The 19,449-nt window shown below is 43.5% G+C and overlaps 1 protein-coding gene across 2 annotated transcripts in view; it reads right to left on the bottom strand.

Moving 5' to 3' along the window:
- plxna4 (plexin A4) overlaps nt 1–19,449 on the bottom strand; it is a 478,637-nt gene that overhangs the window by 93,216 nt on the left and 365,972 nt on the right. For both annotated transcript variants that reach the window (XM_079552367.1, XM_079552368.1), the window contains exons 17-20: nt 12,081–12,320; nt 9,805–9,951; nt 5,363–5,597; nt 2,224–2,366 (exon numbers count right to left, since the gene is read on the bottom strand). In XM_079552367.1, the coding sequence (XP_079408493.1) occupies nt 2,224–2,366; nt 5,363–5,597; nt 9,805–9,951; nt 12,081–12,320 (765 nt within the window). The remainder of the gene's footprint in view (nt 1–2,223; nt 2,367–5,362; nt 5,598–9,804; nt 9,952–12,080; nt 12,321–19,449) is intronic.

Here is a 19,449-nt window from a genome sequence, read left to right as displayed (position 1 = left end):
AGATTCTATTTTCCCCCTCGGCGAGGCCACGCCCCCTTCTATGACGAGATGCCGTCTGTATCTATAGAATTTTCACTCTACCTAAATATAGAATGAATGTAAATCTCAGCAAACTGCAGCAAAGGTTATGGATATACTTTCAGATGTAAACGACATGTAGTTGGCCCCCACAGGTACATAAGGATATGCTATTTGAGTGGGTTTTGAACAGGTCCTGATATGTCGCTTGAGCCAATCCCAGCCTTTTTAAATTCCTGAACCCAAAGCCTGCCTCGCTTTCTCTGACACATCAATAACAATTAGGCGGTCGTCAAGCGCTAAAGACGAGCCTGCTGCTTTTCCATTAGGCCCCCATTACGCGCGATGCAGCCAGTACAGTTCAGCGTTTATACCAATTAAAATATAATTAATACTGCTTATTACTTGGAATTTCTCATCAGGGAGAGAGTGGCCAGCCCGGAGGCCACTAAAACGGGAGTCCATCATTCTTTTAATGGGCAAAGACGACCTGCTCAATTATAGCTGTCTATCACTGTCACTGCTGGGGATACAAGACTTGATTCTTTCTTTTTTTTTCCTATCGGATCGCCCTCCAATTTGTATTTTGAGTTATGCAGAAAAAAATCACCCTAATTGCAAATGTAATGGACTTTATTAAGGTGGACATTCATATAACTGCTATTGGGCTCCTCTGCATCGATATTATACATTTTATAATTAAAATCTGCACTCCTTAATGCGCTTTTGATTAATTTGTGCACAAATTGCTCTCTACAAACAAACCTGCTTTGCCTAAATGGGAATAATAAATGAGGAAGGGCCGCTGTCTCAGAATGCCTTCACTGGGAGCAGGAGAAATAACCCGTGGAAAGAAAGAATCCGCGAACTTTGAATTCAGAAGAGCTCAGGCTGGGTCCGGTCGTTGTTCATGGACTTCAGATACAGTAAATATTTGTGCGTCCAAGCCAAATATAATTAGTTTATAGCAGAGGTGGGAGACTCGAGTCACATGACTTGACTCGAGACAGACTCGAGTCACAATTTTCGGGACTTGAGACTTGCTTGACCAAAGCTCCAAAAAGACTTGACTTGGGACTTGCTGTTTGTGACTCGAGACTTAACTTGGACTTGAGGCCAATGACTCTCTAGTTCCCAAAAGTTTGCGCGTTGCTCGGCAACGTTTTGCTAGGCTAGAAGCAGCAAGGCTAGCAGCTAAACCTAGATACTTAGTTGAAGGTGCAGTTGGAGGAATGGTGGTGAATCTCTGGGTAAGTTGAAAGTCAGACTCACGATAACTTCACGAGCGATTCCCCGACTTCTCTCTCAGTGACGGGACAGATAGTGTCGCTGCTACGTACGCGCGGAGTGATATGAAAGCACCAACTCCGTTACCATTGGCAGCGTCATTATTTTTTTCAGAGGTTCTTTATCAGAAAATAATGACCGGTAGAACGTTGGGAAATCCCATTCAAATCAACGGAGCTTCTACTTACGTTGTGAAGAGCCGTATAATAAAGTTGGATAATTCCCAGATATAGCAGGTATAGTGCATTCATTCTGCTGGGATCAGGACACACTCCTTTCTGCACAGGTGGAGAAAGTAGTGGCAACAATTCCCAACAGAATCAGTGCCCCATATGTTCTACTATGTAGTGCAGGCCTATAGGGGGTGAGGGACTAGTGTGGACATTCAGAGCCAGCCCTGGACTCATCCTCTGCTCGGTGGGAGGTGAACGTTTCAGACTCTTGAGAAGGAGGTGCGTGTCTAACGAAGCACGACGCAGCTCCACCAGGTACGTTTTTGGATGAGAGTACGACACAAAAGCTAAAACATTACACTTACACAAACACGGCAGCTGCAGTGAGTGCGATCTCAATTCGGGGGTTGCCATACTCGCTTTTGTTGTCAGCCGTAGAGAGGCTTTTGTTTACCAGGCGGAGACACAAACAACTTCAGCATCAGTTGCACCCACTGTGACCCGGCGCATTGTTCGCTCGCCCGCGCTTTGTGACGGCTTTTCAAATGAGGCTAATTGCATTACCATTTGACAGGAGAAGGGGCGCACGCTCCTGCATCAATTATAGAAAGAGAATTATAACAAAAATTAACCCCGAAGTCCTCGCAACCTTAGTTTTTTTTTTTTTTTCTGAGACACATGGACCTTTATTGCAAATCTATCCATCCATCCATCTATCTATCTATCTACAAAACGTCCACAGTACCTCCAGATCCTTGAGTACTGGGTGTTCCTCGATGCCCGGGAAGAGCACTCTCATGGTGTACATTCGATAATCCAGGAAGGGGATCCCGGCTCCGTCCAGATCGCTGGTCAGCTCATGGATGTCAGTCTGCAGCTCCGCGAACGCTGAAGAAGAAAGTCCTTCAGTTAGAGAAAACATTCAACAAAGAGTTTGATGAGTGAATGCATTGTAAAGTAAAATAAAACCCTAAAAGAACCGACTCCTACGTTTCTGAAATGACAACAGTCAATGGTAGAGAATGGAGGCTAACACACGCCTGTCTGCCCCCCCCATTATCCTGTTGGTTTGTCCCGCCATAATTTACCCTTTTTTCCTCTAACCTCCATTGAGATTCACTTTTTCTTTTGCAGCAACAAACAATAAAATAATATCCATTACTTATTCATTGGGAAGAGTAATGATTCATCTACAATAACAGATTGAAAAAAACAACAACCAAAAAACACACAATAAAAATGAGTATTGAAATGACTTGAAATCACAATAAATTATCCATGGCTATATCCACATGAAGACAAAAACTTTCTTTGTAAGCACGAAGCCAGCTCAGTAAATGTGTGCGTCCACATGGGTCGACTCAGGTCTGTGAAAACGGTGCAATTCATCTTCCCGGCCTGTGTGAGGCGCTGTGACGCTAACACAGATAATAGAAGAAGATGTAGAGGGCGCATGCGCAGTTTGTGGAATGTAAACAGAGAAAATGAAACTGATTCAAGGATTTAGGATCTACAGAAGAGACGAGGAGGAGAGTTTATTCTTCAGACGTAAAAACCTGTCAGTGACTTTTACTGTCAGTCCAAAAACACAGACTGACTCGTGTTTTTCTATTGTTGTCAAAGGCCGTGGGAACCCAAGGTGCTGAGGGCGCTGCAGCACCCCCTGGTGGATAGTTTGTGAACTGCAGGCAATATTAACCCCTTAACTCCCACCTGAACCGAGCACATTTTCTCCAGCTTTACCCCCAGTCCAAAAGCTTCTGGAAAAAAGGTGTGAAAATAGCGACAAAACTGAGACGAAAACAATGATGAAAATGTGAAAAAAGTGAGAAAACATTGATGAAAAAGTGACAAAAAATTGACAAAAAATGGACAAAAAATGAGAAAAATTTGACGAAAAATGGAGGAAAAAATTGACGAAAAAGTGACAAAAAAGTCACGCAAATTTGACAAAAATGCCCAACAAAAAAAGTGCTGAAAAAAAATCTGATGTGAGGAAAAAGATCAATTTAGTTTTGTAGGTCTTTCAGATGAGGTGTTACACTGGCCTACAGGATTTGGGTAAAGCTGAACTGGAGAAAATGCTCTCGGTTCAGGCGGGAGTTAAGAAGTTAATAAATAGGATTTATGCATTTTGTCCCTCAGCGCCCCCTAACTAAAATATCTTCCCACGGCTCTGATTGTCGCCTGTGGTTTGTGGACGGCAGTGGAGCAAAGGAGCGGAGTAAAACCATCATAGATCCATGACTAAACTCAATATAAAGTCAGTAGATTATGGATCAGACACCACTCTGGAGCTGTGATGTCACCATCGTAACAACGGCGCCACGTAAACGCCATTTAGTCCTCACCGAACTTCGCAAGGACGGGGCCTTAGTTTAGTTTTGATGTAGATCAAGGAAGTCCACGCTTTTTTGGCCTGCGAGCTACTTTCTAAATCAGCAAGGCCTGGCCTAATGCGCTGTATATCTTTTAACTGATCAATAAGGCCAATAAACTGGATTTGGAGAGAAAGAACTCCATGATCTACTTGGTTTGAATGGGATCTACTCGTAAGTAATGGCCGCCCCTGACCTCGATTATTGGGCTTGTTGTGGGATGTTTTTGACATATTTCGACACGTCACTCTTCACTTCAAGTTAACTCTTTTTTAAGTTAGCCATTTTATACTCACTACTGCCACCTCAGGTCATACGTGTAACTGCAGCTTCTATATTAAGCTCGTGCATGACGGCACTTCGGACCCGAAACAACACCTTTCTGAGTGACAGTGCAGGATTTTAGAGGCAGTTGTGGTGAACAGGTCTGGGCTCATTCTACACATCAGGACATGGAGGAACATTTAGGTGGAGGAAATTAGATCATTTGCACCATTTGTAAACTCCGTATAGTCCCTTTAAAACCACATCTAAAGGTCAGCACACACTACACGACTTTTCTAGTGGTAAACGATTTTATATAGAATGGGGGGTCCACACTTCACGACTGGATTCAGTGCGATTTTCGAACGTCTGGGGGTTCACACTTAACGACTGAGAATCGTAAGAGCGAACACACGATTCTGACAAACAGCTGATGTTTTATAACACAGCGCGTCTGTCGTCTCTACGGCTTCAAAACTGACCCCAAATCCGCAAAGACAGGCAAAACGTGTGTGTCCCGATTGGTCAACAATGTCAACAATGTCACAACACCGCAGCGCTAGCTTACTGCTACTACGAAGCTTCAACTGGGCTATAGTTCTGCCAAATGGAGATAAAAGTTGGCGACAGGAAGAAGCGGGACGTATTTCAGTGGATTTAATAAGAAAAGGAGACGAGCGTCAACCTCAGGATGGAGGAAACGGAGGAGAAAGCGGGGAGGCTAGCCGCCGTTAGCAGCGAGGTGAAGCTAAACAGTTCGTCTCCAAACTCAGTAAGTGCCGCTAAACTCTGTTCGTGGTTGAAATGTAGCTGGAAAAGGTGGTTGTCGTGAACTTTTGGTGATATAAAGTTGTGCTGTTTCGTTTGTGGGGCTGTGGCCATGAAATGAGTTGTTTGTGCCGCTGGTTTAACAGAGAAGTGAAAAAAAGGAGGCGCGGCGGTGTTTTTCTGTCTTTATATCACTCTGTCATTCACATTTGTGTCGGTAAAATCACCCACGTTTCTCCCGTGCGTCCAAAATCGGGCTTAAAAATTAAACATGTTTGATTTTACTACGACTGGAGTCTAGTCGCGTCTTTCTACCGCCCACACTACATGACCCGACTCTGTGTGACCGCCTTCGACTAGACGCGACTCGATTAGACTCGGCACGACTGAGAATTAGAGCGAAATCGGGCATAAAAGTCGTGTAGTGTGCGCTGACCTTTAGTCACTGTATTTCTGGAATCTGTTCACACTCACCCTCTTTGCACTCGAGCGCCACGCGGGACTCCAGGTTGTCCATTTGCATCTGCAGGCGCTTCAGCGTGAGGTCGCTCTCTCGGGATTTGCGCTTGTAGGCGATCAGCACCAGGACGATGGCCAGGATCAACATGGCGCCGGCCGCGGCTATCCCGATGATGGCCGTGCTGCTGAGCGGGCTGTCAGAGGTGATGTGCACCACACCCGGGGAGAACTCGATGCCGCCCACACGAGCCTTGGAGAGAGGGGAAAGATTCGTTTCATTTTCGGCCAAGACATAAAGTGTGTTTCTTACTATTTTTTCTATATATTCTATTTCAAGCTTTTAGTTTTTAGGTTTAGTTTTTCTTACTGTTTGCCCGCTGCATTAAAATGTGTATTTGCTTGCCTGCAGAAGAAGAGTTTATCTGCGGCCCCCCTTCAAATAGCTCGCTAGAGGCTTTCTACACTAAATTAGCTTGAAGAGTCAAATTTACAAATACATTTTCAATTTGTCCAACAAAGAGTGAGTTCATGTGCACCTTAAATGCAATGTGCAAATTGCTGGGTTGCAGGTGACATCACAGCGTTCTAAAGGCCTATACGATTACATAGAGGAAAAATGATTTTGTCTTTGAGGAAATTTTTGGTCTTGTACAGAGAGATCATGGACCCAGTGACTGATATTAATGATGTTTTTTTTTTATTCATATATTTACTTTTTAGCTACGACTTGTGAACGTGTAATGCTGTAAATAGGAAAAACTGGCTCTTGCCCCCCGCCGGGTCCGATGACATCATCACATTCTAGAACCTGCAACCCAGCAATAGATACAGACGGCATCTCGTCATAGAAGGGGGCGTGGCTTTGCCGAGGGGAAAAATAGACTCTTTAGAGAAACACAATTTTTCCCTCTTTTTTTGCCATTTTCCGGTGGAATATGAACTTATTTATCACATAAATAAAGCAAAGTGTAAATCGGGCCCATATGGATATTTTCTCACAGCAGATTGTTCAGTAGAAGTGAAAAAACGGCAGTTGTAGCAAGCGCTAGCTAACCGCTAGCAATAGCCCGATGCTAACATGTAGCATCAAGTTAGCATTCTCCGTTATTTATGTATTTATGGGCTGTTGAACCACTTTTCTCCTCTCCATGTCTTTGTGTCTTCATTTAGTAGAAACTATATTCATAATTCAGCATTTGTTACAGTAGTTTTTGAATAATTAGAGAAAAAATACATTTTTTCAAAATTGTTTTCCCCCTTAACTGTTTTCAAAAATGACCATATATGGTCATGCTTCTTAACCTCTTACCCCCCCACCAGCGATCACTTTTGTAGGCTTAGCTTTCCAGTTGAGAAGCTTTTAGATTTGGGTAAAGCTGAACTCGAGGCACTCGGTTAAGACGGGAGGTAAGAGGTTAAAATATGTCTTTGTGGAAGTGCTGCATTTACACTCACTTGGGCCAGGCTGGTCAGAGTCCAGGGCCGCTTTTCAGTCCCAGTCCGCCCCTGTTCGCTACTACTGGACAATTGTCTGTGACAAGGCCGTGGGAACCCAGGGTGCTGAGGGCGCTGCAGCACCCCCTGGTGGATAGTTTGTGAACCGCAGGCAATATTAACTGAGCACATTTTCTCCAGCTTTACCCCAATCCAAAAGCTTCAGGAAAAAAGGTGTGAAAATAGCGACAAAACTGACATGAAAACAAGGATGAAAAGTGAGAAAACATTGACGAAAAAGTGACGAAAAAGTGACAAAAAATTGACAAAAAAGTACGAACAATTTGACGAAAAATTGAGAACAAATGGACGAAAAAGTGATAAGAATTTGACCAAAAAATGAATAATTTGACAAAAAAGTCACGAAAATTTGACAAAAATGTGACGACTGCCCAACAAAAAAAGTGATGGAAAAAAATCTGACGTGAGGAAAAAGATCAATATAGTTTTGTAGGTCTTTCAAATGAGGCGTTACACTGGCCTACAGGATTTGGGTAAAGCTGAACTGGAGAAAATGCTCCCGGTTCAGGCGGGAGTTAAGAGGTTAATAAATAGGATTTATGCACAGAAAAAGTATCTTCCCACGGCTCTGGTCTGTGACTTTTGGCTTGATCTTATTTGCGTGTGCTGAATATGTTCATCGTCCGCCAGAAAACGGCGAAACAATTGTGAAAAATCGTGATTCCCATGAGAGGTTTTCTTCCCCCCTCGTCTGGGCCGGGTTGTTCCTGAGCTGCAAAGCAAAGTGGGACCAAATTGCGCAGCCCTTGTGGTGGATAAGAAGTTTGATACAATCTGCCACATCGAAATAGATCAAAAGCACCAACAAAACCATAAAAGCACTTTGACTCTTCAGCTCTAATTGCTTACAGTAATGTGTCTATCTCTACGGCCAGGACTTCACCACGTTGTGTCAGTTCAAGGAAAAACCAGGAAGCGGATCGCCCAAAGTGGCCCCAGTCCGAGCCGCAAATGGATCTTTATTGAGTTTGCCGAGCGCTACCCTTTCTTTATTGGACGCTCATTTGTTTGTCTGTTGTCTGCTCGTGGTGGGCTATAACAGGCACCAAACGGCTGATCGGATTAGGCCCGTTCTCTGTCTGGAAGTGGACACTGGACGGATAAGAAGCCACTCTCGGTTTATCTATTATGTATCACTGGCTTTGGTGGATGCCTGCTTGACCGCAGCTTCGTCTGACGTAGAGTTAAAAGTTTTGCAGAGTTTCGGATGACACAAAACATTCGATCGGCCTGCGTTGTGTTTGAGGGAGCGGTAAAATTGAGGTTTTGCAGGGTTTTTTTGGGGGGGAAGGTCAAGCTCAGAGAAAGGGGTGGCACTTTTTCAAACATGACGGCATTTTCTCGCTCAAAAATGTGCTTCATTTGGACAGCGCCCTCTTCTGGAGGAGGTTCCCTAACGTTCAGCGCAGTGTTCATTTCGTCGAATATAATATTTAGTCTTAATTTTAGTCAAAGTGATATTTTTGACGACTAAAATTGGACTAAAACTAAATTAAAAGTTTCTCATGAGACGGCACGGTAGCACAGCGGTCACAGCTAGAAGTCACAGCTAGAAGTCACAGCTAGAAGGTCCGGGTTCAATTCCCACCGGGACGGGGCCTTTCTGTGTGGAGTTTGCATGTTCTCCCCGTGTCTGTGTAGGTTTCCTCCGGGTACTCCGGTTTCTCCTACCACTAAAAACATGCACAATAGGCCAGGATGAATGATGGGTGTGAGTGTGGTGGTCAGAGGAACCGTTGGCGCAGACGTGTGTAGTCGCGAAAGCGCTTCTGACAGTCTCCCCCAGGGGGAGCTGAAGCTACAAACGTAGTTTACACCATCGAGTATGGAGTGAATGTACAATTGTCTCATGTAAAGCGCTTTGTGACCATGTCTGTGAAAGGCGCTATTCACCTTATTCCGCCCCGCCCACTTTTGCCACTTTTTGCGTTGTCTCGGCGCCTCGTTGTCCAGACACTTCCGGTCGAGCGCGAAGCCCGTTCATTTTAACGGAGAACGAGGGGAAATATTCTCCGCTCAAATCTGATGTTTAGTCGATTGATTTGTGCAAAATGTCCGATGTTCATTTGCACCGACATGTCGACACTGCAGCGTTTCTCTGTGCGCCTGAAAACGGCTTTGTTTTCATGTAGTGACTGATTTTATGTGGACTTCTCCAGCCCCATGTTAACACAGAGGAGAAAAGGGGCGGGAACTATTCATGGCGGCGCCAACGCGAACCTCCGGAATAAGGTGAATATAAATAAAGTTCTTCTTCTTCTTCTTCTTCTTCTTCTTCTTCTTCTTCTTCTTCTTCTTCTTCTTCTTCTTCTTGAGACTAAAACTATGACTAAAATGTCCAGATATTTTTTCGTCGACTGAAATAAGACTAAATAAAAATGAAAAGGAGAGACTAGAATTAAACTTCTATTGACCGTCTGAAAGAGCCTCATATCATTTAAATTCACTGGCAAATGAACAGTTCTGAGCTTTATTTATGTGGGAGAAGCTCCATTTAGTCGAGGACCTTGATTAAATATGATTATAATGAATATTATAAAAGCAAAGTCGACTAAATTTACTTGCAATTTTAGTCGACTAAAACTAGACTAAAATTTAAACGTTTTTTTTGAAAATCTCGAAAATTAAATTACATTTTAGTCAAAAGACTTAGAATAAAACTAAAATAAAATATGTTGTCAAAATTAACACTGGTTCAGTGTACCTCTGGGGGACAGCCACGTGATGGAAACTCAGAGCTTTTATCTGCTGCAGCTTTCATTTCTATCAAAAACAGCGAATCGCCCACAGGTTTGAACTCGTGGCTTGTGGAAAATCTGACGGTGTGGCTTGATATACAAATCGGCATAATGGATTTTGAACATTTGCCCGTTTTTGTGGTCACTCCTCGTAAAAAATGCCACAGCCGGTCTTTTCTGAAGTGCATGTTTTGGAGCTCTTACCAGTACTTTGTGGCGTCCTGTCAGGTTGGGGGACTCGCAGAGGAGCTGGGTCTCAGACACTGTGAGCATGCACGGCTTGTCTCCGATGAAAACGGTGTAGTTCAGCTTCCCGTTCCCACTGTTGGTTGGTGGGAGGAAGTTGCGCCCCTGTAAAGAGAGAGCATCCAGTTAATGCAATGTGTGGGGAGGGGGACCAAACACTTTAAAAACACTTTCAGAAGGGCCGCAAGCAGGAAACATTCCATTCCACATTTATTTTACTAGAAAAGTATCAACAATTCTGATTTGAAAATACAGCATTTTACATTATGGTTGGGCTGGTTTAAATAATATTCTTTGGGTCTTGGCTCATCATTCTAAGGCAATGAAGGCTCCCAATGCCACACCAGTTCAAAACCGCTGACTTAAATTTATTAGTAGAAAGGTTATTAGTGACAGAGGAAGCTTTGTATTATACTGATACTTTCCTCTTGCGTTTCTACCTTCATTAGGTACAAAGCGGTTTACATTAAGGAACCAGTCACCCATTCACACTCTCATTCCTACACCTATGTGCACAGACACTGGAGCAATGGCCGCTCTTCTTCGTGACCACGATGCTCGGGGTCGCCATTGCTGTAGTACCTCCATAAAGGGACGGCAGAACAAGACAGTTTTTCATAAGAAACCATTGCATTTTACACATACATTTAAAGTAACTGTAAAGCAGGCTGGTTTTCGTAAGGAACATTCTAGAAGTCTCCTACACTAATGAGGGCTGGACTTTGATTGACAGGCCGTTAGCATTAGAGCTAACGGTGCGGGTGTGGTCGCGACTGAACTACTCGAGTCTACAATGAAAATCCCGCCCTTATGCCCTTTTTAGGAACATACATGGTCAGAAGAAGATCTTTGTTTATATACAGATTTATATATAGTGCTGGGTAGGAGGAGTCTGTAAATCCGCTATAGATTCCCTTTCGAACGTGGTCATTATGGCAAACAGGGAGGAGTGAGCTGACAGTGTCTATTATATTTACAGTCTATGCACTGGAGGCAAAGTAGGTGAAGTGTCTTGCCCAAGGACAAGAGCTGCATCTTCAAGAGCTGTGATTTGAACTCCCAACCTTCGGATCATGAGACGACCCGCTCTATTAACTGCGCCACTGACGCCCTATTAAGCTTTTGTGAACTTCGGCAGGACACTTTAGTCGACTTTTAAGAATGAGAGCGTTAGTGTTACCCTAGTACAGGGGGGGCCGACTAGTCAGAGACCAAGAGCCGAAATTTTCAACCTTGATCCTGTGAAGAGCCACAAAAAAGGCACCGACCATTAGCGAGATCCCGGGGCGGTAGTTTATTGTGATTAAATAGAATGTGACCGTTATATTTAATCACAATAAACTATAACTTTATGCCTTTTGCTTTTTTTGTTCAATAATTGTGTTAGATTTAAGGGTTTTACTCCTCACCAAGATTGAAATACATGTATATTAACTAACATTTTATGCTGTTCTGCTCTGACTGAGACAGAATTAGATTTTTCACTTTTTTTTTATGCTGGAGTGTGTTTGTATGTGGGGCCCTGCCCACTGAGCCCCCTCCTCTGATCCGCCCCTGGCCTGTGCGCTCTGTGCCTGCAGCTTCGTCCTGACTGGACTGTGCAGAGAGAAGGCACTCTAGGCTGCACAAAGTTCATAAACTTTAACCAGGAGCCTCTGGAGGAGAGTCTGTTTTAAGTTGCATCTGCTACAGTTATAGCACGTGTGAAAGAAAAGTCATGACTTTGCGTATTTCCTCGTTACGAGGTCGCGCTTCGCATCATACGCTTTTTTCCATTTCCTAATGTTGATCTTTTTCTGTGAATATGAGGCCAAATTACATCAAATAAAGAGTAGCTGATCAGAAACCTGAAAAGCAGAAGCTGATCCCAGAGCCACAATCTGCCTGCCTGTTGTTTAACCTACATCCCGCTTTGAGTGAGGGTGCACGGGCACCTTTTACACGTCGCCTCGAAAAGGAGGGAGATACAGACTCTCTTTCATGTGTGTAGAGATGGAAACAGGGTCTGTAGGACTATGGTTGGATTTTTGGTCAAAGACTGTTACAGTTTAAATATTTACCAATTATTTTGCAAAGAGCCGCACTGTATTAAACATATCCAATCATGCAAAGAGCCGCACGCTGTTTGGCCAAGAGCCACATGCCCTAGTATAATGGGGAATAATAATATAAATAAAGTAATTTGCAAGCGAAGAATCTCCAAAGTAAACCTCCGAGTCCGCCTCCTCCGTTACCTTGAGTATGATCGGCGAGCCCGGTTTGAGCTCCAGGACCCCGGACACACTGAGCTGCTCGAACTCGGGGTTGGGGTAGTAGATGAAGTTGGTGTTGTTGAGCGCCATCAGGGCCTGCACATCATCCAGCTTAAAGCCAAACTCGTCAGGCCTCTCCGGGACGTCCAGCTGCCGGGACAGGCTGATGGCCAGCTCCGGGGCCTGGCACAGCATGGTGGTGGCGCTCAGGACCTGACACAGCTGTGACACACAAGGGAACACACACGTAGATGTTTACATTTATGAATACAAGCGCGTCAAACAGAAACTGGGAAGAGAGTGCGGGACCCACAGTCCATAATACTAAACCAATAATACTCATTTGCAGAGGTGGGAGTAAGTCACTAAATGCAAGTCCCAAGTAAGTCCAAGTCAATCGGTCATGGGGTCAAGTCAAGTCAAGTCTTGCTTTAGCCGGCAAGTCACCTCAAGTCACAAACACCAGCGTATCGACTTTTCAAAATGTGTTTAATCTTGAAAATAACAAGTGCTTTCTCAAGATGTAGCGATTTTGAAAATTTTGGCTAAAATCAAACTTTTTGAAATCTCATGGATTTGGATTTAAAGTTTAATTAATATTTAAAACTAAACATTTTCAAACTATATATATTTTAAATGCTCCAGTCTATGTGCAAAATTACTGGGACAGCATTTTAAGGAAGGGGGCCCGGGGGGCCGACTTTAAAGAAAAATGAAACAGAGTCTTTTAAACATGAGCAGTTTTTCCCTGCAGTGTGAAATATAAATATAAAATAATATTATTTTTTTTGTTAGTTTCTGGCAGTTCTTCTGTCAGTGGTTCCCCTGTGCTGCCCCAGCCCCTGTACACTCGGATTCGCCCCTGCTCAAAGTAGATCCCGCGTAGCCTTCAGTCCCGCTGTCACTAAAATAACCTCTAAATGCTGCAAACTTTGTGTGAACGCCTTAAAACATCGAAAAGCCCCAAGATTCCTGTTGCATAATCAGCTCTTACATGGTGGTTCTGGAGGCTCCGTCTGCGCTGTAGGTCCAGCCCATTGTTTCAAACGTTTTCCTGTCCGTAAATCTCCTCCTCTTCACTGTCTTTAGAAAACTTTTAATGCATCCAAAGAAATTTCCTTCTGCCTTTTCCCGCTGTATTGATCAGACGCTCTAAAACCGAACACGCATGTGGCTGATCACCATAATGTAAACATAGATGCGCTGCTTTTATGAAATGAATCCTGATCTTTCCACAGTTTCACTCAAATAAATAATAACTATAAAGTCACAGCGAGTCATTGAGAGTCATTGGCCTCAAGTCCAAGTTAAGTCTCGAGTCACAAACAGCAAGTCCCAAGTCAAGTCAAGTCTTTTCGGAGCTTTGGTCAAGTAAGTCTCAAGTCCCGAAAATTGCGACTCGAGTCTCCCACCTCTGCTAATTTGCAATAAAAGGTGCCACATACCTACACATGTTTTATGCACTTGGCTCTCTGTACTACAGTATAAAAGCTCCTATAGCGCCACACATGGCTTTACTTTATTGAAATCCCGCCCAGTAACTTGGTGCACAGACCAAACTTTGATGCGCTGGATACGGGACTGATAACTCGACTTCATTACCTCTTGAAAAGCACCTCGGCCTCTCATCCCGCGTCTATCTCCCGTTCTATCTCAGATCGTGTCTTCTCTCTTTTCGACACTTGTTCGCGCAGTCATCTTTGCTCCGCGCCACTCCACAGCCGAGTCGCACCGCGTCTTACGGCAAAGTGCCCTATTTCTGCGAAAGCCTCACTCCGATCGCCCGCTGCCTCCAAATCAGAAGCATTCGACGAGGGAGTTTTATTTCATTGAGGAGTTTCCTTTGAGTCATGCATTGCAATTTGTTATATCCCACAGATTTAATTCAGGACAAGTTGTGACCAGTGGCAAAGGCTGACATCGCTTACATCAGTTTTGAAGTTCAAATCTGAAGATGGGCCACTCTGATCGTTTCCTGTCACAAAAAAGGAGCAGCTGAAGAAGAATTTAGGCTCATTTATTAAATACCGAAAGCACTAAAGCAGTAGTTCTCAACGTTTTGGAGGCGCGACCCCCATTATAACAGTTAAAGAGGGGGTATTATGCTTTTTTCAGTCACATAGCACCAGTCTATATCACACTACAATGATGACCAAACCTTCTGTTGGTCTGTAAATGCAGTAAATTAGAATAACTGCCTTGTATAAAATGTCTCTCTCAAAATGGCTGTAGTGAATGTCTTGAAATAGGCCTCTGTCCCTTTAAGAACCTCTGAGCCTTTCCGACACGCCCCCTCCACACGCTGTCTGTGGCATCAGTGGGGAGGGGGTTCAGTGCATTCATTCACCTGAGTGTGTTTAACCCCTTAACTCCCACCTGAACCGAGCACATTTTCTCCAGTTTGGCTTTACCCCAGTCCAAAAGCTTCTGGAAAAAAGCTGTGAAAGGGGCAAAAAAGTGAGACGAAAACAATGATGGACATGTGACAAAAAAGTGACGAAAAATTTATGAAAAAGTGGCAAAAATGTCACAAAAATGTCACAAGAAATTGACAAAAAATTGACGAAAAAGGGGAAAAAAATTGACAAAAAATTACAAAAAAAATTACAAAAATTTGATAAAAAGTTGATAAAATGTGACAAAAAAAATTACAAACAAATGACAAAAAATTGATTAAAAAATGTGACAAAAAATGACCAAAAAATGACCAAAAAAGTTACAAAAATAAGTTGAATATCCAACAAAAAAAATGGTGGAAAAAAAATCTGTTGAAGTGAGGAAAAAGATCCTTTCGGTTCAGGCGGGAGTTAAGAGGTCACGAACCTCTGAGCCTTTCCGACACGCCCCCTCCACACGCTGTCTGTGGCATCAGTGGGGAGGGGGTTCTGCTGAGGAGCAGTGGTTGGTTACTCGGCTGGTGACGAAAGCTCGGAGGCGTCTCCAGGAGGTGGGGGCGTTCCTAGGAGGACTCAGGCAAACCTATCCCTAAAATGGCCGCCATCAGAGTTTTTACAGATTACTCAGAAATACGTGAATGTGCCAAGGCAACACTTCAGGCATGTTTTTAATGAGGGAGTGACAGAATAACATGATGGAAAGCTTGAAAAAGTCAATTTTGCATAATACCCCCCCCTTTAAAGTACATTTGAAAGCTAAGACCCACAAAACTGATCGCGTTTTTGTTGCTTTTATTGGTCTGGTTTTCATAGTTGTTGTTGCTTTCCTCATGGCTACAATTTCCTTGCTTTTTTTTTGGTTTTGGATATGTTTTTGTCACTTTTATGTGGCTCTTTTTTGTCACTTTTTCATCCTCGTTTTTACGCTTTGTTCGCGTAGATTTGGGTAAAGGCAAACTGGAGGAAATAAGGCGGAGGGTAAGAGATTAAAAGGAATGTTATTGGGTTGTTCTGATCTCTTTAAAGCACATCTACAGCTTGTTAAATAAAAATCTTTGTGGAAAATACAATATTTCATACGATATACGGCAAATGACAGTTTTATTTAGGTCGCAACTTGTCATCTGAGGGTAATGGCGAGTGATGGCGAACCACTGATGTAAAACATTGGCATTTGCAGAAGAAAGTTCTTTACTCTGGGCTACTATGGTGAGGTTCGGCCCCTGGTGTTTCCGGCCCTCCACGCCACAAACTTGCCCACTCCTGATCTAAACTAAACTAAAACAGTCATTTTCCCAGCACTGCTAATAAGCCCGGTGTGGTATTGAAATCCCACGTCGCCTCACTTTAGCTGTCTGTTCAAGTCGGTTTGAAACACCGCTCTTGTCCTGAGACATTGAATTCCTATTCGCAGTAACTTGTGCAGCAGCTGTCATTATAATTGGCCCCATCACATCTGACATTTCAGGTTTTAGGACAGAAATCCTGCGACTGGAGGTAATAGCGTGTAACAATCAAGCACACGTCATTCTCTCTGTTGGAAACTGGCATGTCTGTATCAACAATAACTGTTATAATGGACGGATCCAGTCACTACGCAGCTCAAGGGCAATGTAAACTATTATGTTTAAGGAAGGCTCCAAATCAAACAGTATCATGTGATTAGAATGAAAAGTAGTGACATAGCGTAATATAGATACAGACGGCATCTCGTCATAGAAGGGGGCGTGGCTTCGCCGAGGGGGAAAATAGAATCTTTAGATAAACACAATTTTCCACTCTTTTTTGCCATTTTCTGCTGGAATATCAACTTATTTATCACATACAAATAAAGTCAAGTGTAAATCGGGCCCATATGGATATTTTCTCACAGCAGATTGTTCAGTAGAAGTGAAATAACGGCAGTTGTAGCAAGCGCTAGCTAACCGTTAGCATTAGCCCGATGCCAACATGTAGCATCAAGTTAGCATTCTCCGTTATTCATGTATTTATGGGCTGTTGAACCACTTTGCTCCTCCCCATGTCTTTGTATCATTATTTAGTAGAAACTATATTCATATTTCAGCGTTTGTTAAAGTAGTTTTTGAATAATTAGAGAAAATATACATTTTTTCAAAATTGTTTTCCCCCTTAACTGTTTTCAAAAATGACCATATATGGGCGATTCCAGAGATGCCGTCTGTATCTATATCTACAGTGCTTTATGACACCACAATCTTCACTTTACTGTGCGGATGCCAAATTACTCCTGGTATTATTACGCCTTACAATATAGTCCCCCCTTTTATCCGCTTAGAAAATCCACATTGTTTGATTTTGTGTAATTATACTTTGTAGTGGAACACTTCACGTAACCATATTTAAATAGGGAAAACGTGGAAGAGCTTGGTAGCTTCTATCTTGACCTGTTTTGGAGCTATAGAGGAGAGAGGGAGAGGCTAAATGCTAACGCCGTCTGCGCTGTGTTTACGTGACTGAAGGCACGGGGGAAGATCAGACAGGTCCTGAAGAACTCGTCAAAACTAAGGTAAGAACATATCTCAGTATGTAAAAGCGGTGGCCTGTTCCTTTAAGGCTTGATCAATATTGCCACATCAATTACAATATATCATTACGGTTAATGTACAGTCAATGTAACCAAGCTTCATGTTATGTAGGAACATCAACTCCGCCGCACTAAATACCCCTCCTCGTTCCGTTCTCCTGTCGCCTGCCTGTCACAGTCAGTCAATGACAACCTGTTATCTTCGCCTCTCAACTAATCCCCTCTCAAGTCATTTCTATAAAAGCATCATCGCGCCCGTTCAGCCACGGGCCAGAATCCCCGGGCAGCCTGCCACTCCTGCTTTCTATTCAAAAGCAGCCAGTCATTTCTCACCAAGTTTTTCCCAACCATCACAGATGCAGATTTGTCTCCCATCACTCAAACGCGAATCCTGCGTCACAAACTTCATAACTGTTTATCCAATGAACTGTTTCCCTGGTTGACTCGTTCTGGAAGGAAAGGAGAGCGGCCATGCCTGGGTTGTTGCTTTTAGGACACCGATGCCTCATAGCCTGATCACTCTTTGCACAGATGCTAAATGCGGTGCGTGCCCCGCCTCAAATGGACCATGAAGGTAGCATTACCCAGCTTTTGTCGCTCCCCTTTTATTCCCGTCAGGTCCCGGCACCCTCTCCGTATAAGTTTCCCCGGGGGGAAAACCTGCGCTCGAAAGACACGAGACGAATTTGATGAGGGTCACACTGCGCGGCTTTGAGCTCGGTGCCAAACCTGTTAACATCTGGTTTCAGCGAGGAGGAATGAGATCGCTTTCTCTCTATTCAAATACCGACTGTCACTTTCTGTGCGCTGTCGGTGCCGTGACCCATTTGCCTCGACACGGCTCCGGCACCACTTTAAAAGAGAATAACTGCAAGATTGCTTAAAATATCCATCCAAGAGAAAGACGGAATGACAAGACTAGACAGTACAATATTAGGATTTACTGTAATTGCATTTGATGAATTAAGTACAAGCATTCACAAGCCAGTATAGTCTCCAGTACAACACCAAGTATGGATTAAACAACGAGGAGCCGTGCATTAGATGGTTATAACGCCCGACACAGTGGAGTGGAGTTACTCCTGCATTATAACGTCTAACGCAGCTCCTCGTTGTTTAATCCGCTTATACCAGGGTCCCACAAACCTAACATTTATAATAAATGTTTTCTTCATTGACAAAACTCACTAAATATGCCAGACTACGGGACTATTTTGTGTGGGTTATTAGCCGGTCACTGAAGGCTGGTCTCAGAGCGAGTCATTCTCCGCAGCTATTACGAGGATCTCAGTCAGGCTCAACGACACAACATCAGCACAGAATCACAACACAACAGGACTAACCCGGAAACACTTTTCCCTGGAAGTAAACACCGATATGCGGCACTCGTGGGCAGGAGTTATTTCACTTTTACGCTGTTTAACCTGAAGCTAAAGCTAGCTAGCTCAACCAGCTCAACTGTTTATGGAAACAGCTGCGGTGGAGTCGCTCACACCTGGGCCCCCCCAACTGAAACTTTTATGTTTGACTTTACTAATCCAGACAAATATGCTTCAATGCAGGATCATTTTATGTACGCCTGAAAATGATGAATAGCCTTAACCGTTTTCAATAGAAAAGTAAAGCTCATATGTTATTAACAGTAGCTAACCTAGCTGCTCACTCTCCTCTACAAACATTTAGCAAATGCTTTGTTTTGGCCAAAAACGTTGAAATTAACACAAAATCCATCTCATACGTTCCTGTCAGTCACTAATTACGCCTTTATCTGATTCAGCTGTGTCATGCGTTGCTATGGCGACGCCACAGCGGAGTGACATCCCAGTGATTTAACTACCGGACTACGTGTGCGGTTATACCAAAATAATGCACCAGCCAATCAGGATCCAGTATTCACCCAGACCATGGTATAAACATGGATAAATAACAAGAGAGTGTTGAGTCTGGAAGGTTATCAGACAGTTCAAACTACCGTATTTTGCTCCGGAGCATAAGACGCACTAGCCAAAAAATGCCTAATGAAGAAAAAAACAACAGGCTGGATAGGCCTACGGCACATGTGTCAAGGTCATGGTATGTTAATGTCACACAAACAGTTCAGGCAAAGATAGCATAAAGATCTCACTCCAAATCACTAAATCCATTGAAATCTTTATCCTCGGTCGCCTTGACAACGCCCTGCACCGTCGACAAGCCTCTCCCGGCAGCACGTTTTTTTCAAGCTCTCATTTGCAAACTCGTTCCTCGAGCTGTGGCCATCGAGCTTTTAGCTTTGTTCTGTTTTCTTCTCTAACCTCCGCTTCTCGCCCACATCAAACTTTCTTTCTGCTGCTCGATTAGCCTGAAGTGCCTCTAGCAGCATGTAAAATTATACATACCAGTGTTAATTTTTTAATATTTAGTCTTAATT

Source organism: Gobius niger, assembly GCF_951799975.1.
Source record: "Gobius niger genome assembly, chromosome: 2".
Classification (NCBI taxonomy): Eukaryota; Metazoa; Chordata; class Actinopteri; order Gobiiformes; family Gobiidae; genus Gobius; species Gobius niger.
This window is presented reverse-complemented; position numbering and strand designations above follow the sequence as displayed.